This window comes from Lampetra planeri, unplaced genomic scaffold, assembly GCF_965212315.1.
Source record: "Lampetra planeri unplaced genomic scaffold, kcLamPlan1.2.h2 scaffold_590, whole genome shotgun sequence".
NCBI lineage: Eukaryota > Metazoa > Chordata > Hyperoartia > Petromyzontiformes > Petromyzontidae > Lampetra > Lampetra planeri.
Genome location: NW_027615413.1, coordinates 9153 through 31321, shown reverse-complemented (window position 1 = coordinate 31321; position 22169 = coordinate 9153). Strand labels below are relative to the sequence as shown.

The 22169-nt window shown below is 45.0% G+C and overlaps 1 protein-coding gene across 1 annotated transcript; it reads right to left on the bottom strand.

The window, feature by feature from the left end:
- Positions 1-493: 493 nt before the first annotated feature.
- LOC144741537 (rab effector MyRIP-like) lies at positions 494-21212 on the bottom strand (the record flags this gene model as incomplete). Its single annotated transcript, XM_078624056.1, is given in 20 exon segments — positions 494-540; positions 1450-1510; positions 1621-1662; positions 1664-1717; positions 2288-2449; positions 2523-2737; positions 5568-5820; positions 5823-5900; positions 6150-6227; positions 6229-6297; positions 7194-7265; positions 7267-7506; positions 7508-7722; positions 8221-8389; positions 10023-10184; positions 10879-10959; positions 11058-11155; positions 11951-12031; positions 20178-20314; positions 21093-21212. Coding segments are annotated over 20 exon segments (2434 nt in total), but the record flags the coding sequence as incomplete, so codon positions are not given.
- Positions 21213-22169: the final 957 nt, after the last annotated feature.

Sequence of the window (22169 nt, the reverse complement as noted above, 5' to 3'; positions counted from 1 at the left end):
TTAGTGTGACGTTCATGATGTTTCATTTGATTAGAAGAAGCTGCAGCTCCGCTTTTTACAAACTCAGAAAGTTTCACTTGATTTTTCTGCGTTGTACATCAAATCACAATACTGTTGTAAACAGACAGAAAAGGTAAATGATTTTTTTTACAACTGTACAGTGACTGTTGAGGGACATGAGGAGTCTTTGCAGATTTTAAGGCAGAGACAGGCTGTCCAGTCCATGTGTGTGGTGAGAGAGCTGAGAAGAATCCGTAAAGAAGAAAAAAAGGGTCATGTCTCATGAAAAAAGAGGTGAGGCATCTGTGCGGCGTTTCACTGATGCCGAAACCATGCGTGTCTATGACCAGAGTGCATTGTGGGTTGCACAGGGCAAGTCTTGGCTCCTGCATGGTTTGGAGTTGGAGGCGGACGCTAAGTCAAGGCACTGGATGAGAGGGGCCCTGGTCCCCTAGGCTCTGAAGTGGCCCTAAGAGACTTGTGCTGCTGACTGTCACTGTGGCTGAGACACTTGCACCTGCTGCTCTGGCTCCAACTTATCTAAAATGCAAAAATGACAACACTTAAGTCCAGAAACAGGCGTGTGATGCAGATGAACCATGCTGATCAAATGTGTCAGGGAGACTCTTTCTCATCCAAAAGATGGTCTGACGCAAAGGAGCCAGAATCAATGATCTGATTACGTGTCTTGGTCAATGATTTTGCCCCATTGTCCTGCTTCCTGGATGTCTTTGATGATGTGCTAGGAAAAGCAACCCTGAATCAATGCTATTGTGTGAATGCTGGTGAGAGAAACAAGTAAGTAAAATAGAACACTGAAGAGAGACCCAGCAGAAAAAAAAAACCTTTCACTGACATGAAAAGGAAGAGACTTTCTTGTTGGATTATAACAGCCTGATTCTCTTGTATGGCCTTTCCCCCGTTAATATACTTTACATCTAATGGAGCTTTTCAGCTTTTCACACCCATTCATCAACCGATCTCAGCTTTTTAGACAAAGTGTGAATGTGTGATAAGTGTGACTAAAACTGTCTCACACTCCGTCTGACTGTCACGAGGTGAATATGTGCCAGCGCAGCTTTTACCATATATTTGTGGTTATGAGAGTGTTGATCATTTGTGAGTTCAATTCATATTACTTTGACTGATGAGTAGTAACATAGAGCAAATATCTGTAGCAGCATCTTTCAATCTACAAATACATATACAAGAGGTGCTGCAGACAACAAATATTGGTATTAAAATGATTTATTATTCAACAGTGCTTGAAAAATCATTTCCAAAGTACTATAGTTCAACTAATTTAATATAAGGCGTATGATAATACACATTTTTAAGTTTGGGGGGTTTAGAGACATGTTTGCAGTTGATATAAATAATGTATATATAAGAAAAACAGAAAGGAAGAAAAATATCAATAGCTCATACTGGTACAGTGTAGTGCGGTACCTTTCAGGGGAGGGGCTGGCAGCTTCCTCCTCTGATGGCGAGATGAGTCCAGGGTTTGAGGCTGTAATAAGGAGCAGATTCGGTATCAGGCCAACATAACCCATACAGGATGACACGGTTTTAAGACGCGATGCCTCAAATGTTCCCGTTACGAAAGTGGCTGAGAGCTACCTTCGCCTTTGGCTTGTACTTGGAGAAGCGGTTGCAGACAGTCCACGTTCAACCCAGCTGTCTTCAGAGCTGATATCCTGGCCTCAATGTTTGAGATCTTGCGGCAGAAAGAGGGTGAGATGGATTAAAGAAAATTCAAACGTCCACGACCAGGAAAAGTGTGTTATTTCAAATTCTTCTCCTCGCCTACAGAGCCCAATTGACCCTCAAAGAGCTCATAGTGCTGTATTGCCCAACTCAGATGTTTTCAAGAAGCTCTAAAAGAACAATGTGAGGCAAAGCCAGCTTTCAGTTCAGGTCTGGGGGGTGGAAACCCGCTCCATATCTATGAGCAGACTAAATATATTCTTTCATGACAGCGCTAACAGCTGAAAGTGGCTCAGGGAAACGGTTGTTTGTTATGCTGCTGCAGGCTGAGACAGCCGAGGGACCTACAAAGGCACGGAGCCCTTTATTACTGCCATTATTATTACTGGCAGTACTTTGTATCATTTCTGATGTGTTTTCTTTATGTGGTCTGATCCTTTCAGGTCATCAGTCTCTATAACTCATATATATCTCAAATAGTAAATCCCAAGTTGTAATCTGAAGTCTAAAGACAGATGGTGTCTTCTGAGGTATTGTGGTTTGATGGTGGGCTACACACACAACGGTGAATTGAACTCACCTGCAGTTCAGACTGCTGCACCTGAGCAGCTGCAGACGCCACCTGGTCCTCCAGGAAGGCCAGGTCGGTGTCTGTAGTGGTACTGCTAATACTACGGGCACACTGCTCTAAGTCACCCAGCGCCCCCTCAAGGCCATACACAGCACCAGCAGCCAGGTACACCTACACGGACAGAAAAAAACCAAAACATTCAGACGGATTCAATTTGTCATGAAGATGTGGAACTGGTGCTTACGTTCTCCTCCATCTTAGTGAGTCTCTGGTCCAGCCTGCGAGTCTCAGAGCTCAGAGAGGAGGTGGGAGAAGTCAGAGACTCAGATGGGGTGTAGTTTTCTCCGACCGCCTCACCAATCAGCTCCTCTGTAGCATTCAAGACCTTCAGCACCTCTGTGGTGATGCTGCAGAGAGACGCCGCCGAGTACTTCTGCTTCATTTAATGGAAACACACAGAAGTCGTCAAGAAAAAGTGGAATTAGATAAATAACATATGAAATAAATGAAAAGACATGAATCAACTAAAAATTGTATTTGTAATTCCACAGCACATTGACCTGTGAAATGAAGAATAATGGAAAACAAAATGAACAAAGCAAAGAGATTTCAATTAAAATGATTTATTAAAAAATCATGTAGAAAGAAACTGCAATGATACACTGCTGGTGACAAATATTTGTCCTACTTTCCCTTCTGCCTAATGTTTTGTGCGTGCACATCCATATGAGCGGAGCAAATTGGGTGTAGAACAAAGAGGCGAGGTAAAATGCAGAAGTGAAGGAGGAAAAGGAAGAAGAAATGAAACAAAGTGGGTTTCAGGACAAAGCTGACAAAAGAGTTTGCTGTTTTGTTTTACAAGCTTGAGGGAATCGGTCTGTTAATATGTGATGTAGGATCAGTTCAGATGGTCGGAGTGCAGCTGAGGTCAGATTTAAATCATGTTGTTGGGGTGTCATGAAGATAACCGTTCTACCCAGAGACACATGATCCAAGTTCAGTTGATTTCATGCTATTTGATTTACATTTCCATTGTTTCACCTCTTTCCTCACATCTGCAGAAAACTACAAGGTTTTTGTTGCTATGGTTACATTTCCTGGAGAAACTTTCCCACAGGGAATATCTCAATATGCGAATCTACACAAAAATTCAAATTCAGAGACAAAAAGGGGGGTGAGTTTCTAAATAAAATCCCCCACATGCTAAATCTCATACATTACTGTGTATGAATGCATGCGGTCCTGAGGATGTGGACAAACAACCGTCAACATGTGGTGCTTTAGCCCGTTGTTACATTAATAGGTAATCGATTTGAAAATAGATGGAAAATCTAGTTTTCAGACTTAACAGACATAACACATTTTTCATAGATGCTTTTCTTGTTGCCAGTCAGCGTCTGGAAAGCAAAAACTAATTCAGGGGTGAGGCTGTTTGATGAGAAAAGATGGTGTCTGTTTTCAGGTAAATGAATAAACACAATGAGAAAAGGAAAGCGTGGCAAAGAGAGATGGATGTCTTTCACTAATGAAGCGGTCACTGGCTGAAGCTTTGATAAGTAGATGTATTGATCCCTCTGAGCCAGACAGACGGTCTGAAAGGCAGAGCTATGGCCGCCAGCAGGGGGAGGGGAGGCGGGAAAGGACGAGGATGAAGAGCTGCACTTCGGTCAGATGCTGTTTTGGGTGAAAGATGAGAGACAGGAATCTCTATTGACGAGGTTGGTTGATGGAGAAATGAATGCTTGAGCGAGGTGGCAGGTCCTCACCTCGCAGATGAAACACACACAGATGGATTTCTGGCACTGAGTATAGACAAACATGATCAATGGAAATGGAAAAAAAGAAAAAGTAGTTGTTGAAAAGGTTTAGATTGTGTATTAACAGCCTGCATCTGTTTTCTCCCTGAAACTGCATTTACACTCAAAAGAAAAAGAACATCTTTATGTATCATGTAGCTTATGAATACAAAATAAGGACTAGTACGGATCACTGTCACATGTTTCTTTTCTTTCACCTTAATGAACTGAGCAACAGGCGACACGTGTCTGTGTGGATTCTCTCTGTGTACTCCAGCTTCCTCCCACCTCCAAACGCATGCTGAGGTTAATTGGTCACTCTGAATTGTCCTTAGGTGTGAGTGTGTGCGTGAATGGTGGTCTGTCCTTCATGTGGCCCTGCGATGAGCTGGCCACTTGTCCAGGGTGTACACCGCCTTTCACCCGTTGACAACTGGGATCGGCTCCAGCACACCCGTGACCCGTGACCCGTGACCGTAATGAGCGTCAGAAAATGAACGAATGAATGAACTGAGCAACTGTGTGCTTGAAAAGGAGCTTTGAAACCATCGAAATAGGCCCCACAAGCATGTGTCATTCGCATTGAGCCTTACTCACTGCAGCTCTTCTAATGGGTCTGGCTAATGACCAGCATCGACCCACACACCTCGTACATGAGAGTGTGTGCGTGTGTGTCCATCTTCAGTATAACTTGGGGCTTTTACCTGTAAATTATGTCCAGGATCAATGAAGTTGTTTGTTCCCCTGAATATTTCAGTCATTTTTCCCTGCAGATGTCACAGATGTTACAGACAGACACCGTAGGTGGAGTTGGTATCAGCCAAGAAAGGATTGTTATCTGGTTCACGTCATCTCACCTGCTGTAAGAGCGAGGAGAGCAACTGTAGCTTCTGCTGATGCTCCGAATCATTCTGTCCCTCCTGATGTGTGACACACACACACACACACACACACACACACACACACACACACACACACACACCAAAAACATAGGCCAGCCGAAGAAAAGGAGAATACAGGAAGCGAGGCGACAGAAGAAGAGCACAGGATGAGGGACAGACAGGTCGTCACATAAATACAGTGGAAGGTGAGGAGTTTGTTCAGGTTTACCTGGTGGTCAGACAGCGCTCCCCCCTGGGAAGAAGGTGTAACAGCAGGGGAGCTCGGACTGGATCCACTCCTCCATCCTGCCCCTGGCTGCACCGCCTCCTTCTCTGAATCTCTGTTATTTTGTCTCTTACTCTGTCTGTTTCCCTGTCTCCTGTCTGCTCTCCTTTGCTCCTGCTCACCTACTATCTCCTCCATACACTCTACTCCTATCTCCAACATCCTCTCCCTCACTTTTCCTTCATCACTCGGCGATGGACTCTTTGTTAGCCTTTCACTTGTCATCTCTTGTCCATTCACTCGCTCCACTTCTTCACTTCCTGTCTCACGTTCCTTACTGCGGGCCCTGTCTCTGAATCTGCCTTGTACCCGCTGCCTCTCTCGTTCGGTGTCTTTTGGTTTGGTCTTCTCTTTCTGTCTGTCATTTTCTTTATCCATGTGTTTGTCTGCAGGCCACTCCTCTTCTGAGGAGCTGCTATCTTTGCTGTTGGCACAGAGAACCAGCTTGCTGAGTCTGGAGCGCAGTTCGTCCTCCAGAGGGTCCTTGGGGCCGGATCCAGCAGCCAGGCAGAGGGGCTGAAGGGTGATCAGGGCTGCTGAGTTCCGGCCAACTGCCTCCAAGACCTCTGGTGCGGGGTGTGGATGGCATCTGATCTGAAGGAGTCCGGTGCAGCTGTGGCCACTGTGTCTGATTCTGTGTGCTCCTCACTGACGCCCCTCTGCAGCAGCTCATTCAGAAGTATCCCACTGCTCTCCTTCAGTGCACAAGGGTTCACATAAAAGAAGAAATGTAATCCTTAGTTGTTGGGCATGAAAGACACTTCACACGTCAGAGTTACAGAATTGCAAGAATTACAGCTTGAGGCAAAATTACAAACTTGGGATCTGCTGCCCTCTACAGCACCCAGGACACAATTTCATCTACATGCTGGGAAGTTCAAGTGCATCTGACACTCGCAGGACATTACCTGTACTAATGGATAGATGGACTGTGAGTGGCTGTGGCTTCCAGGCCTGCTCTCTGTCGATGACTCTCTCCTGCTTTTCCCTGCGCCGCCGTGATCTTCTCACTGGGTCGCTCTGCCTTTCCTCTGCCTCGCTGCTGTCTCCCATCACCTAGAAACAATGGGAGAGAGTATTATTGACCTTCCTGAACTGGTTCAGAATGTTGAAGGGACCTCACTTGAACATGTATGTATGATGCTAATTTATTCACCGGACTGCACATAGGGAAACACACGAACGAGTCTGACAACTTTAGATGTATAATTTTACATAAAAATATTAAAAAGATTGCTTTAAATTGTATTCTATTTTAATGTAGACACCTATATTTTATTCAGTTTATTCATATTTTAATTTTATAACTTTTCACTTGTAACTGCTCCATTGTTTTTCTTTCTTGACTGAAGCTGCTGGAACAAAGGAATTTCCCTCTGGGTTAAATTAAGTGCTTCTGATCTGATTCTGAAGACTGAAGAACACATCGATAAAAATAATCAGGTGGAACAAATCCTAAGACGACCGAAATACAGCAGCTAAACATTCTTTCTTACCTCTCAGATTCTTTATTACGTCTGACATTTAACTGTCAAACTGGCTCTGTCAACATCAATCATCCTTTATGTGAAAGACAGTACAAATACTTCTACTGATATGATGATATGATTATTATTATTGAGAGAAAATACATTCACTATTTCATTGTAGGTTTTATAAGATTTCGATTTCACTCCTTCTCTAGAGGAAAGCAGCTGGTTTGCCGCTGCTCGGCTCTCCGGGGTGTTGGTGACACCTACTGCTGCGCTATATGGCCGGCATGCTACTTTCACACAGTCAATTAGAGGAACAGAATGCACCGCCAGGAGCCCTCAGAGGCCACACAGATGAGAACAGTGCTCGCTAATGAAGAGCGTGATATTAAAAGGTTGTAACAACTCATTTTACCGGTACAAGCCGTCGTACTGAACGTGGCCTCTCAGGGTGTGGCATGTTTTTGTGTGAGGAATCACCTTGGGGTTGAAGTTCACATCTAGTGCTTCTGAGATCAGTGGGTATGGAGAGAAGTTCTGTTGAAGCTGTTGGGTGGTAGAGAGGCTGGTGGTGAAGGTGCAGGTGTGTGTCTGATGGGCCTCTCTTCCTCATCAGGTTGTGAGGTGGTTTCCGCGGACATGCGGACAGCGCCGACGAAGCCTCCGAGTCTGAGTTGAGAGTCTCTGTGTTGGTGTACTGGCCAGAGGATGGCGAGGTAATAGGGTGGTGCTGGGTGTACGTCCACTCAGGGTCGTGCTGCGAGTCTGTGTAGTAAGTCTCATCGGACAGTTTTGCGCCTGAACTGTTGCAACGCCGCACCCCAGCCGCCCTCGTCGTCCTCCTCAGAGTCAGAGCCCATCTCGTCGTAGGCTGAGACGACTCCTGACTCTTTCTCTAACACACTGAACACCAGGCTCTTCCTCTTGGTCAGCAGACTGGGCCGAGACAGTTGAGAGCTCTGCAGAGCGATCCAGTTCCCGTCTGGACTCTGGAGGACTGAGGACGCACCTGGATGAACGAGTACAGACAGGAAGTTCAGTCAGTTTTATCTTCAAGTGGGAGGGAAGCACCATTGGAGGGGAAGGCTCAGTGAACAGCAGTGAAATATTACATCAGTAATTTTACAGTGTTACACTACAGTTTTTTTTCCCTTCTTTCCAGGAATCAGAAAGTTACATTTATGTCTTTGCTGTGATTTGAAATGATTTCAAACAGCATTATGTAGCTGGGTTGAAATACTATTGAATAAATCGTTGAGGTTTTATGGGACCAAATAACACATGATCCCACTGGAATCCAGGGAATTGGTGAAACTAAGGAAGAATGGAAACAGGACAAATGAAGGTATGTTTCACAATGTGCTTTAAGGTGAAAGGAAAAGTTCATTCTGTGACAAGTTTGTGACAAGTTTTCCTACTTTACCTCAGAGTAAGAGGCTGTCAAGACAAGATTTATCCAATTATATCGACTGTACCAGATGATGGGTACACTGTCAAATATAGTTACTGGAGTTGTCCAGGCGATCGACACTCTTCCAGCTGGGCAGAGACGTGGCCTTGGCTTCCCTCTTCAGAGAGGCGTGCTCCTGCAAGCCTCCGCCCGCCCCGGCACCCACGTCCTCCGGCTGCTTGTCCGGTGAGTCGTCACTGGTGAGGGAGAAGGCTGACCGTGAGCGCTGCAAGAGCACACATTGACATACAAGTAGAGAGACACACGACTGTGAGCAACAAAACACTGATTTCACGACAGAGGAGAATGCAGACATGAAATCTTCACAGTGACAAACTGCTGCTGGGACAGAGGCGGCTCACGTCTGCATTCTGTAAAACCAGCATGGGACACAAACCAGTTGGACTATCTGCTTAGTCTCAAGTCACAGCAAGTGTCTGCATTTGAAAAGTGCCATCAGCAGGTGGCGCTAACACACAGCTTAATACTTAACAAGGCATCTAGGACGGGCTGTGTCTGTGTAGGGAAAATAAAGATGTGTGCTTATTATTTAAGAGCGTAGAAGGTAATGATGGTGAGTTTTTCCTGTACGATTTTCTCAATTGTTTCAACACCTTAGGCCACCTCATCTGCGCATACGTTATTAAATCCAGATAATGTCAGGTTTGCGGCGTAGGTCGACTGCCAGACGACAGATTAAGTTATTTCTTAGCTGTGGGTGGAAGCTCAAACATACTTCCTGTGTGATATCTGAAGGACGCAACAGTACGATCACACTGAGGATCAGCGTTGAGGCCGGGCTGAATGAGGAGAGGGGTATTTGCATGCATTGTGTCTAATTGAGTGTGTTTGCAGAGAGCTGATAAACACAGCCCGTCCCACGGCGAGCTGAGCTGTCGTGGAGCATCCTGGCGTATTTCACAGGACTTTGATCTTGGTAGAGTGAAACAGCTGGAAACAGAACGGATGCCCGGGGAGCACAGCTTTGATGCCTCGCTCGCACGTGGGACGATGACAAATCTCTGTGAGTCCCCACTGACAGGTAGTGTGAACCACTGCCAAGTCTGTGTGTGTATTTCTGATTTGTGAGAAGATGTAACTCCTTGGGATTTTTTTTTAATGTATTTGTAGTTAGTGCAGCGTACACCGAGTGCACTTCTCAGACACTCAGACAAATGATGCTATTATATGGAAACCTTTGAAAATGGGTAATATATCAAGTTCTTCAAAAGAGTGAAAATAGTTATGAGACATACACACGTGGGTCGGCTTGGATCATCGGTTGGATGATGTACTGTTAGAAAGTGGAACTGATCAGAAATGTTATCTGGAAGACCATCAAAACGGAAAAGTTTCACATGAGTACACGTCATGAACTTTCACTACACAACAAAGTCCTGTGTGGATTTTGTTGTTGCCGAAAGAATATTGAGCGGAATGCTCCATTTGACCTGACTTTTGCCACTGGAAGGACTAACGTGGTGTTACAGGAAAGTTCAAGCAGATCACAAACAAAACACAGGAATGTGTTTTTTTTTTGGACACTGAGACAATGCAGCTCGACCTGAGGCAGAGGAGGAAGAGGCAGTGAAATACTTAAAACACAAGAGAAGATTTCATCCTCTCCGGTCTACAGTTTACACCCAGGACTGTCAGCAGTGATGTGATGTGATGTGCTGTTCAGTAAAATCCTCTAACAGAGATATGAAATCTCGACTACTGACCGAAGCAACACCACTTCTTTTTTATATCCGCGAGTCCAGAGAAGTGGTTCCCATAAATGTCCATTGTTCTGTTTTAAACGTCACTGTAAGCAGTTGGTGCTGGGTGTCATGTTTCGGGTGGTGGAGCAGACTGACCCAGATGGAGTAGGACGACTTCAGGGGGTCCGGTGGTCCCTGTAAAGAACCCTGGGGCCGTGAAGGGGAGGGCAGTTCACTGGGCTCGATCAGGGTCTGAGGCTGAGGCCAGACAAAGTCATACTCAGCCTGCATTTCTGAACGCTTCCTTCTCTGGATGATCTGCACACAGGTGAGGCCAAAGATAATGTCAGCATGAATTATTCTGCTAATATATGCAAATTAGAAACTAGGAATTGAATTCAAATGGATATTTTTTCACTCCAGTTAGAAAAGAAGTTGCGATACAAAACCAATAATTCATTTATATTTTATTATTGAATTCCACTGTTGAGCGGGCAAACTGATTTAAATTAAAACAAAGGCAATCAAACCTCTATGTGTTCATGCAAATACAAGGCAGAATTCAAACGAAAGAGTTATCTAATGAATTTAAATGAACTGGTTCACACATTCTGACACTGTTATTTTCAGAGGCTTTCCGTCCTTCAAATGGCCTCCAACTACTGTAGCCATCACTTTCACAGCTGCTGAAAGTAAAGAAGCTCTTTTTTGGTCTTTTTCCACATGGTCAAGATGGAATCAAGGCTGATATTCAGCCTGGATCAGACCGGTGTGTTTAAACGTTGACGCCTTCTGAGCGTCACTCACAACCGACTGAGAGACTCAACTGGGTGTCATGACGAGGGCAATATGGAGTCTGTCCTTCACAGAGAACTTGAGGTAAGAATGTGGCAGCAGCATCCCTCTTTGTCTCCACACGAAGTTGAGTGGTCCGATCCAGGCTTCGGTAGGGGTCAGTACGTGATGCTGATACACAGGTGACAAATGAAATGAGCTAACGTACTCAACATACTTTTTGTACAATGGTTGTGGCAAGTTCCTCTATGAGCTCTTCTTTGTGGTCCCGCAGATACCGAGCCTCATTCTGCTTCTCCTGAGAGAAGATGACAGAGGGGCAAAAGAAAAATGGAGCCGTGAGAAAGCATAGCGGACAGAGGGGAACCGAAGAGGCTGAGAAGAAGGACGTCTCACCAAGCTGTCGCTGAACTCCTCGGCCTTGGCGATGGCTTCCTCTATAGCTTCCTCAGCGACACGCAAGGCGACTGTGAGCGTCTCTGCCATACTGTGCCCTGATATCATACGCAAGAGCAGACAACCGATGTGCAATGATTGCAGCTTTGACTGATGATTCTGGAGGTACGGTGCAGCCATAGCACCACATGAAAACACACACTTGATTTGATGTTTATCGTGCTGGAAGGTGGTTTCCGACCTGAATCCCTCTTGTCACATCTGCTGTATCCAAATATCATTTAATGGAGTCTAAAGTGGCACAAGCACATCTGTGTAATGTCTGTACTTTAATTCACCACATGTCTCTACTTTAACCACAGCTGGTTAGAAGTCGTCTGCTTCCCTTCAGAGACGCTGCTGAAATCCAGCGGCTGTCACGGATGCTGCACAACCAAGGTGCTCGGAAAAACAACAACTTTACTTTCTTTCCACTCTTACTTTTCTGTTACATGTGAGGGCCCTCATTTTAATCAAGGCTCAGGATTGAGACTAAATCAGCTGTTCCTACGGCTCTTCATCCTGCAGGAAGCCTCTTCTCCAGAGAAAGTGCTTTAATGTTCTTTGGCGTCTACTTACATGAAATTTGTGCATAAACTAAATTAAGTTAAATTATTATGATTATTTGTGTGAGAAGCCACCTCATATTCATATGCGTAGAACTGTCATTCTTACTGCTGAAAAGTAAGAATTCACAGCGCTTTTGCAAAACTCCAAACGAGCGATAAACATCAAAGCAATCAATACAGTCAGTGAAAGGACTAAACCTTGAGCGTGAAAGCTAATGTGGAATGGGAACTGCGTCTGTAATCTGTGGCTTCACAATGCCGCTCGATCCTCACAGCATCTCTCACCTTCACTCTGTTTGTAGAAGGCGGAATCACTGCCACAGACGCTGCCATCGTTGTCGTTGCTTCCCTCATGAACGCTGCTCTCTGAAAGAAAGGCGAGATTGAGACTTAAATAAATGCCTTCAATCTCACCACAGACAGAAAGGCAAACACCTATTACCAATCTATAATGCAGCGTACTTCCCTTTGCGCTGGTGCCACATGATAAGTAGGTTACACTGCACACAAAGCCACTAAAACCCCCCTCTTGTACTCCTGTCAGCTGGATCCCCAACTCCTATTTGTCATCTTGTCAATTGTATTGTTTCTTCTTCTCTCATGATTGCACAGTGAAAGATACAAAAAGACAGTCAACAACAAATGACAACTCATCTGATCATTCGCTTTGCCCTCGAGAACATGTCACACTGTCACTCACGCACCTTTTCTCTCACGTGCTCTTTTTTCTTGCACATTTCAGGCCACGTCTCCTAAGGCCTGGTGCTGCTGCATCTACGTAAACACTTCCCTCCGTCAAACTCCACAAACCGTCCCTTGTAGTAAAGTATTTATTTGACCTAAATGGAGATGTGAATTCATTGACGGATCTGTTTCAGCAGCAGCGGGAGAGACTTGTGAGTGATTTAAGGTAAGAAAAGCAAAACAAGCAGCGGCAGCAGCAGCAGCTCCTCCTGCAAAACCACATATTTCCTCAATGATCCATTAATTCATATTAGATCTCTCCTGTGGGTTCCATCGATTGTGGCCCTTTCTTCAGTCCACACTTACAAATGAAGCTTGTGAACATGCAGCTTGATGCGAGGACAAACCATCAGCCAAGCACAGCCGAGGAATCTGGCACAACACTAAGGTAGAATGTTATACCATTAGAAGATGAAAACATACGCCGTTTGAGCGAAAAACCTCCAGATACATTTTCATCTCACTCCTCAAAATCATATCCAGAGAAAACAGAGCAACACCCCTCTCCAATTCCACCTCTGCTCGTCATTTACGCTCATTTTGATCCACAGCTGGAGCCCAAACCCAAGCTGCTACCCTTGAGTTCGGCTGGACTCCAAGGCTTTGACTCCTGCTGCAGACGAAACACAAGCTAAAACAGAACTCCATGACTCGCATCCTTGGCTCATCTCCTCGCCGCAGCCGTTCATCTAATCAGCAGTGTCCTGTTGCTGCGCCTGCTGGACAGTTTCTGACTGGATGCACACTGCCGTCGGTGGTTTGGTGCGAGTTGACCTTCTGAGAGCCAGAGACATTTACCAGTCTCTACCAAAGCCAAGTGACGCACAGCCAAGAAAACAACCATCACTCCTCTGCACTCTGTCATTACACGTCCATGAGAACTGACATTGTGTCTTTGAGCAGAATATCCATAACAGCAGTATACTAGCAGTTTAATTGAATTCAGTTTATTTAATCATTAGCCAGCCAACACACACACTCTGAACTCCTACGTTCCTTCACTTTGCAGACTGTGGATTTTGTTCCATGCTAGCAGTCGTACAGTATCGCGTCCAGTACCGCAAGTCTCCAAACCGTTACATACTTAAACATCCATCCGTCACTCACAACCTTGTTCCTCACTGACTGAAACTGCATTCAACAGAGCTGCAAAGTTCTCGCTTGGTTACACCTGAATTATTTTCTCTGGCATTTTGAAATGGACAATGTGTGGGAAGATTACCTGCAGCCGTCGGGAACAATGTATAGTCAGAAAGAGACGACTACCTGACGGTGAATCACACACAGGCCAGTGGAGCATGTGCACGCACGCACGCACACACAAACACACACACACACACACACACACACACACACACACACACACACACACACACACACACACTGACATACACAGAAAAATGCTCACTGTATTTATGTGCAGACAGTAAATTATGCAGCATACGTATATAGTATACTTGTGTGACTGGGGTTTAGATAATGTGTGTTGTTTTCTTTTATAAAAGGGGAATTATTTGTTTTGTCTGGGTTGGGACACGCCACTGGTCCCCGCCCCCCCCCAAAAAAAAAGGCTTTCTTTGACTAATCTATGCGTCTTTACAGATGTGAAGGAAACAGAACACGTGCTGCATCAGTTCACCCAGCCGACACAGTCGTACCTGCGTCCCTCACTGCTGGCCACTCTACTGCTCGAGGCAGTGGAGGAGAAAATCGTTCAATATCACCATGGTAACCATACGGGTGACAGCGCTGGTCTGCATTTTCCAAAGGTGTGAGTGAGCATGCAAGTGTGTGTGTGGTTTCATGGGCAGCATTGTGAGTGTTTACGTGGAAGAACGTAAAGAAAGGACAAGATGTAAGATTGGAACTCTGTTGCATAGTTGTGTTCGACGCATTCTGCCACTGAATACTGAAACTGAAATGTTACTGTAACATTGGTATTGATTAAAACATTCATTCCTGCAGCTGTGCATATTTTTTATTGACGTCTGAGTGTAGAAGATTTATTCTTCTGGCTGTGTATGAGGGCATGGTTCCTCCACCAACTACACCTGAGCATTTCCTGCTATAGAATGGAGAATATAGACGTTGGACACAGCAGAATAATACTATAGCTGCGGGAACGACAGTGGTACCTGCTCCATACCGTACATGTGACCATGGATGAGTGTTAGAACATACTGTAGATTACTCCAACCTCTGTCTGTTTTACTCTTACTTAACTACCAGTGAGGAAATGTGCACGAATGTACAGTAAGGTCAGACATGACAGCAGTTCAGGTGGAAAACTAAGTGACCTCATACATCTAAACAAATGAACTCATTCCAGATAGTTTTTAATAAGCTGGAAAGTGTTTTACATTTTTGCAAAATTCAAAGTTCACAGTGTGGCTGTCTGTTTAACTAAAACAAACAGTGAGAATATGAAAAGGGACAGAGAGAAGGTGGGGAAACGTGAGTGTGGATAAATACATGAGCCAGTAAAGCTCCACTTAAAGTTAATGTTCCTGAAGTGCCAGCAGCAGCAGCAGCAGGAGGAGGAGGAGGAGGAGGAGGAGGAGGAGGAGTAGAAGGAAGTCGGAAGGAAAGTCCAGACTGCTTACTTTCATTTACAATGCAGCATCTGGCAGCAGACACACATACACACCCGCATGCACATAACTGTACACACACACACACACACACACACACACACACAGACACTCATTAACAACGTCTTCAGAATGAGGGCTGAACAGGACAGGATGTCTGCTTACATCACAGGCTGGGAAGGTAGAGCACAGCAAACAAACCAGCGGTCGGTTAATCCATCTCTTTTATTTAAGAGTTTTACTCATCTTCTGTTGAAATGCTGCCAATGTGCGTCCAATCGGTTACGTAACACAAAGTGGATGGAGCAGTGGAGGGTGGAGACAAAGCAGCAGTTTTTAACGACTGCTATGATTTCAATCTCAGTCCATAAGAACGACGCACTCATAGCAACACGTCTTAATGTTTTCCTCCTCCTTCCTCCAAAGAACTCCTGGGTTTCCTCTGGACCTGCATCAGTCCACTTGCTTGCTGCAAACAAAAAATGTTATTTAACATCTATCTGTGTTCAGCATTATGGTACTGACACTTGAATATATCTGCCTATGTACAGAGAAACATGCTCCTTTATAAGTCTGTGGTTTTCTGATTATACTTCATCGGCCGAAAGAAGAGGAGGATAAACGCTATAGACCCTCTCCTCCTGTAAATGTCCGTGAATGCAGGCAAGTAGCCCCAACCAAAGTGGATTTCACTCCTGACACCAGAAAGGGCCTGAAAGCTGTTTGCCTTTCGGCCGCCGTGGCTCTGGGGCTTCTGTTGAACATTCAGCCCTCCGATCCCTACGGACACTACACAGAGCTGTGACTCACTAAGCTTTCAGCCAGAAGAACAAAGACAACACACATGATCTAAATAGTGACAATGTGCTGGGGAGTGCTTGAGGGTTATCTGTCCAAGGTGCTGCAGGAAATCTGAAAAGAGAACAAATGTCTTGAAAGCCAAGGTGAATCATGAAGTTGTGTTTTTGCTTTCAGAAATCCTTTCTGCCTCTGTTTTCATGTTGGGGTCAGAAAGAAGCACCAGGGCTACTGTTGGACTCAGCAGATCAACCACATCTGGCCCACATCGCACACACTCGCGAAGGTTCAGACACTTCCACAATGATCTAAGTTTCAATTCAGTTTACAATTCGAATCCGATTCCAATTTTGTTAAAATTGTTTAAAATTTATCTCCAACTGTAATTTTTGACTTTGCTGCTGTAAATTTGCCAATTTCCCAACTGGGGGACAATAAGGGCTAATCTTATCTTATCTTAGTTTACATATATCTGACAACACAGACATGATTTATAGTAAAATGCAGATTTACAGCATCATGGTTTTTTTTAAGAGATACACACAGGTTTACCTGATTTGGTCTTCTTTAATACCACTTGTGTATCAATTAGAAGGAATAGCAACTTTTCTCTGCCTCCCCAAACCCCTCTTAATCCCATTCAGTCCTTCGCGACCACGTGTCCCAAGTGTACAAGTCAGCTGTGCTGAAGTACCATGCGGAGATGATTTTCAGAATGAGTGAGCTCGGAGTAGAGCCTCTGCTCCTCCGCGATAAGAGGCCAGCGGAGTTGGTTTGAGAACCACGATGCCCCTCGGGCGTCACCCTTCAGAGGTGTTTCTGGCACATTCAGTCCATAAGAGACCACACTGACACAGAACATGATGGAGGGGTTGAACACCTCATCTGCCCTGAGAACGCCTTGGTGTCCATAGTAACAACGGGAGCTAATCCACCTCCATGTTTTGAGTAAACACGCCATTGTTTACATGAATTCATCATTTTCAATTTTCGCCTTGGGACTGACACTCAGCTGGAAGTTCCTCAACATGGCTGCTCACATTATTTTCATCAGACAATAACAGCTAATGCGGCACGATGAACGTGTCCACCTCACGCTCCAACATACCTCAGAAAAAACTGGAAAACTGAAATGAATCGGAGATGGATTGTCTGACCTTGTTGGAAAACATTTGGAACTACTTGAATTAAACAGGAGCTGAGGAGAATTATTTCAGAACACAAATTCAGTCAGAGGAACACTGATTTACACAACAATACTGAGACTTACAGGGCAGCTGGGTTCAGCAGTGGTGAAGATGTGTGTGCTCGCAAAGTGAAATCCTATCCACACAGAGACGCACATACAGAACATAAAAACAGCAATTCAGGAGGAACTGCCGACAACAGAGCTTTGTCTTACAGATTTAGTTTCCATGAAGGAAGAAAGATAGAAAGAAATACTGTTTTTCTGTGGCTGAAAAAGACCTCAATGAATCCTATCACCAGGTTATAAACTGCATCACTGCATTCCTTGATGCTATCGCTGACTTTGTAATGATGCCAAACAAACAAGCAGCTGGCACTCCAGGTTCCCTGCTCCTCCTCCGGCTCTATTTACTCCGCAGAGAAAATACTATGTTCAAAGGTGATGATATTTTTTGACATTCCTAAAGTCACCATTATCTCACTGGGTAGGCGGGAAGCTTCCCACAGACAAGGCGCCGGCGACGCGGCAACAAACGGCAAAGTCAAGAGAAAAGTGGGGCAACAGTAATCCCCCATTTGGAATGAGAGTTTTAGTGTCATCGTTCCTGCTTCTGACATCTCCTCCTACACAGATCGCATTGCATTTCATGGCAAACATGATGCTGTAACATGAAAACAGACCGAGAAGGACCAAAGTGGTGCAGAAAAAGGGAGGTATTAAACGACCCATCAGAAAGAAATGTTTCAACGTGTAGGAAATACGTAGAAGTAAACTTTTCTTCCGGGTTCTCACCCTCAAACTTTAAAATGAATTGCTAATTATGGAAAATACCATTCGCTTTCCTGCCGACGGTGAGATGATAGAATCACTCTCATGTCTGTGTATTAAACTACTAGGATATAGTGGTAAACAGCTTGTCTGGCTCTGGAATACAATCCTGCATCGGTTGTTCAAAATGTGCAAACACACAACATCGGTCCGTTTCCTGTCTTTAGGCCTCACACCTCTGGCTGCCTGACGTTTAATGAGGAGACACTGATCCTTCCAAGTGCTGATATCAGCTGATACAGCACATATTCATCTCGTGTTTCCTTCGACAAGGACGTGACCCGGCTGTGTTCTGTCACATGAACTACCTCTGGCGTGCGGTGGTGCAGACCCTAGCGCCACGCTGACTTGACCCGACAGCGTTCGGATCAATGTGAGTAAACAACTGCCGCGCTCATATATCTGTTTCATTTCACACTCCGCTGATGTCAAAGACATTAATTACTCTAACAGGAACACGCTCGGCATCTGCTGAACCACTTAATGAGACACTTTGATCAGGTCGGGGAAAAAAAACGGCCCTGCTCAAGTGAAAAGTGAAATATTGATAGGTTTCTGATTTTTCTTCCGTCTGGCATTTTTTTCTGTAAATAGTTTCACAGACAGCAGCTCCTAAAACAATGTAAACATCCGATTCCAAACGATGATCTGATTGCAGATCTGTCGTCCCCACGGGTTACCTGATTTTAGGCCCAAGTGGTTCAGACCTTGACATCTCCTCTGGACGTTCAACAAACAGCTCACTCTCACCTCTCTGAGGGTTTGTGATGGTCACGCATTCTTTCTGGGGATGTGATCGATGTCACTCCGTCTGTCACATTTCACCCTGGCTTCCAATTGATTTCAGCAGCATTGCATATCGAGGCAGTGTGTATCTCAGGCACGGATGGTTCATGGGAATGTTTTACTCTCCGGTGGCGGTTCTCTGATTTGCATGACAAGCAGAGACTCGTGGTTTGAGGGCTACGGAAGAAAAGCTCTTTCTCTCAAAGCAAAGTAGAAGATGCTGCAACATCCGATTGTTAACGAGCAACAGCTTATCTAATTAATTCTTTTACAATGTTAATTAACATGCAGATGTAAAACCTGACGGTGTTCAGAAGTCTTCAGAAGTCTGAAATCTTGATGATAATCCGTTCCTGTTGTCAAAACATGCTGCGTGTTGCCTTATTGGCCGGAAAAATTCATTTTTGTCAGTTCTCCAGGAAGATAATCCATTCTAACCAGCCATGACGTACACGGCCTTGATTCTGAAGGGTTTGTGTGTGTTTCACTGCAGGAAAAACACTGAATTTAAACACATTATTGCTCGCCAATAAATCTGGTGCTCTCCTATGACAACCAACAACATCTGACGGACATTTCCCAGATACTCAAAGTAGCATAAAGGGCCTCTACAAGCACACAAATGGCAGTAAAATCGGTAATCACATGGCCAGTTGGATCTCAGCCGGCCAGTTAGTCGGAGCAGCGATGCAAATATTTGAGAACTGGAGGCTGTATAATCTGGTGGGCTCATGTGACCTGGGACAGCAGCAATAATCCTTCCTCGTCCGCCGATGATGTAATAGAGGAGAATAGTCCAGGAAATTGTGGAGGAAAGTGCTGTAAAGACGGAATGGAAATGGGGCAGAGGAGGAGGAGGCACAAGAAGGGAGGGAATCAAGAAATTGGAATTTTAGAGGGAGATAATTGGGTCTTTTTGCAGAAGCCCAAAACGCAGATTGTAAAATACGTAAGTTTAGAGTGAAATTCTACCTGCAGTCAGTGAATATTTTTCTTTTATCTTTTTACAGATGGCATGCTGCACAAGAACGTCCTCAACTACACGGGTAATCTGAGGTCTTCCCGCCCAACATCAAGATGTCAGGTTGGTGAGACGTGTTGTCTGATGAAAAGACATGTAATAACAATGCAGTAATAACAGCTGTGTGGGCTGCATGCAATATCCCGTTATTTCTGCCTGTTTTGTCCACATCACTTCTGAAATCGTGGCCAAAAACAAACCCTCCGCTGCTTTCTCCCAACATTCCCCCAACCTCATCCAGTTTCGCCTCAGGTCTGCCCTGATTTACCCTCGCTGTGCTCACTCCAGCCAGGCATTTAATCCTGCGTACTGGGGTTTGAAATAATGCGCCATCATCACCCACAGGAGCAGACCGATCATGTTGCAGCCGGGTCAAAACAACGTTGTCCGGGAGAGAGGAGGAATGAATAAAAGCAGCCCTGTCGTTGTCCTGCATGGGAACAACTCACTGGGGATGGAAAGCAGCCGGAGCCACCCAAGGAATGGACGGACGTGTTTTAAATCACGTCTTTGGCCCAAGCGGAGAAAAAGTACATAAGGAAAGGATGAAGCTACCTGGGAGATCTGAGAGGGCTCCTCTCTCGATGATGTGCTTCCTGTACAGAGTCTTCAAAACCTTGGCGCTGCCGAACCTCTTGAAGCGACTCTTCACGTTGTTGTAATACCATTCAAGGGACTGCGTCCGTAGAATCCTGCGGATGAGAAGAAACGAGAGAAAGATGCAGGAAACGTGACATAAGGTTCGACAACAACAGATGGTGATAAACAAGCAGGAATCAGATTTAATTAGCGTTCCAGCAGGGTTTCAACTTCCAGTTGAAGCCAGCAAATCTGCTCGATTTCTGTTATCAAACTGAACAGAAGTGACCTTACGCTCCTTCTCTTTGTCTCATTTGCCATCAGACTGAAGCGTTGCTCTGCAATACGCGTCTTTTTAATGCGCTCCCTCTCCTGACACGTGTGTGTGACACATGAAAGACGTGAGGAGCATCTGTGCGCTGTCGTTTTCAAGGTAAATGCTTCGGTTTGCAGACATGAACGTCTTCTCAGGCATTACCAATATCTTAATTGCAGACCTCAGCATAAGCAGGAAGATAACGGAGCTGTTATGAGACTCACACTGGCACCTTTCCTTTTATTTTTGTGACCACAGAGCTGTCTCGTATTTACCTGAATGAGTCTAATCAGCCTAATTATAAAAACAAAGTCCTCCAGTCCTCAAAGTGCACGCCAGAGTGTTTTAGTGAGCGTGCTGCTGAAGCCTCAGCTCAATGAAGAGACAAGCTGTTGAAGAGGAGGGTGAAAATAGTGATGCTATTAAAGGGATCCAGAGTACCCCTGAGGCTGCATAGACTACCACATCCATCCAACCCCCCCCCACACCCATCCTCCTGCTGCCTCTTAACCTCCCTCTCTCTTTCTCATGGATTTATTATCCTCTGCCTCTATCAACCGGGCTGTTCAATGAGCCTCAGCTTCTTAATTTCCAGCCACAGGTCAGCTGAGCTCTGCCGGTGGTGGCTGCTGAGATCAAGTGAAGGAGCTTTTAGACGGTCAGAGGAGGACGACGACTGGAAAGGCTCCAGAGCCCTGAAGTGACAACATACACGTTTAGAAGAAAGAAGCAGAGGCTATGGAATCTGTGCAGAATTCGAAGAGAATTCTGTGTTAAATTCTATTTCACTGAACCTCACTCAATTTAAAGCAGATTCCTAAAAGCGCGTATTCTTCGATAACAGCCTCACAAATTGAAACTAACCAGGCTTCTCCAGGCACAGCGGAAAAAATGAGAAAGAAAGGGGAACTTAATAGGACTGGAGAAGCATCTCAGTGAATGAAGCATGACATTGCTTCCCTATAGCGGGATATGGGGCAAAAGAGAGAAGAAGAGGGGAGGAGAGTGGGAATAGCAAGTGCTGCAGTGCTGCACGAGTGTCTGAGAGTAAACATTTCATAATGAGCCCGTGATACTCAGCTGCCGCATGCAGAAAAAAACAAGAGATTCCCACGGATGGTCTCATGGCACAGACTCCGTCATCTCCTCGCAGGAAGCCGCTCCCTTCTCATCACCTCCTTTTCTCTGCAGCGATTTGCACATCTAAATGAGGTCAAAAGGAAAACCTATAGAAATATATGCAGAGGAAGCGCAAAGAAAAGTATCTTTGCTGAGGTTTCCAGCCCCCCAAAGGGAACTCTTATCATAATTGACTTTCCGAGCCTTCTAATAAATTGGTTCAGCCTCTATTGATGCCGCTGCTGAGAGGGACGAGCAAAGGGGGAGGTCAAGTGTACCACAACAGCAGAGTGGCAGGTTTTATGTTTCTCTAATAGAATGAAACATACTCGAACATCTCTACTTCATCTGAATGCTGTGGAAGGGAAATTACATTTTAATGACTAAGTGAGATACAGATAAGTTCACAGCACACTTATGAAAAGTAGTCTAAGTGATGCAAATAAAGCAGTTAATTGTGCGCTACGAAGCATTCAGACCCGAATAGCCGATCTCCTACAGTTCTAAATCTATTAACTTCTTTATTTTGTTCC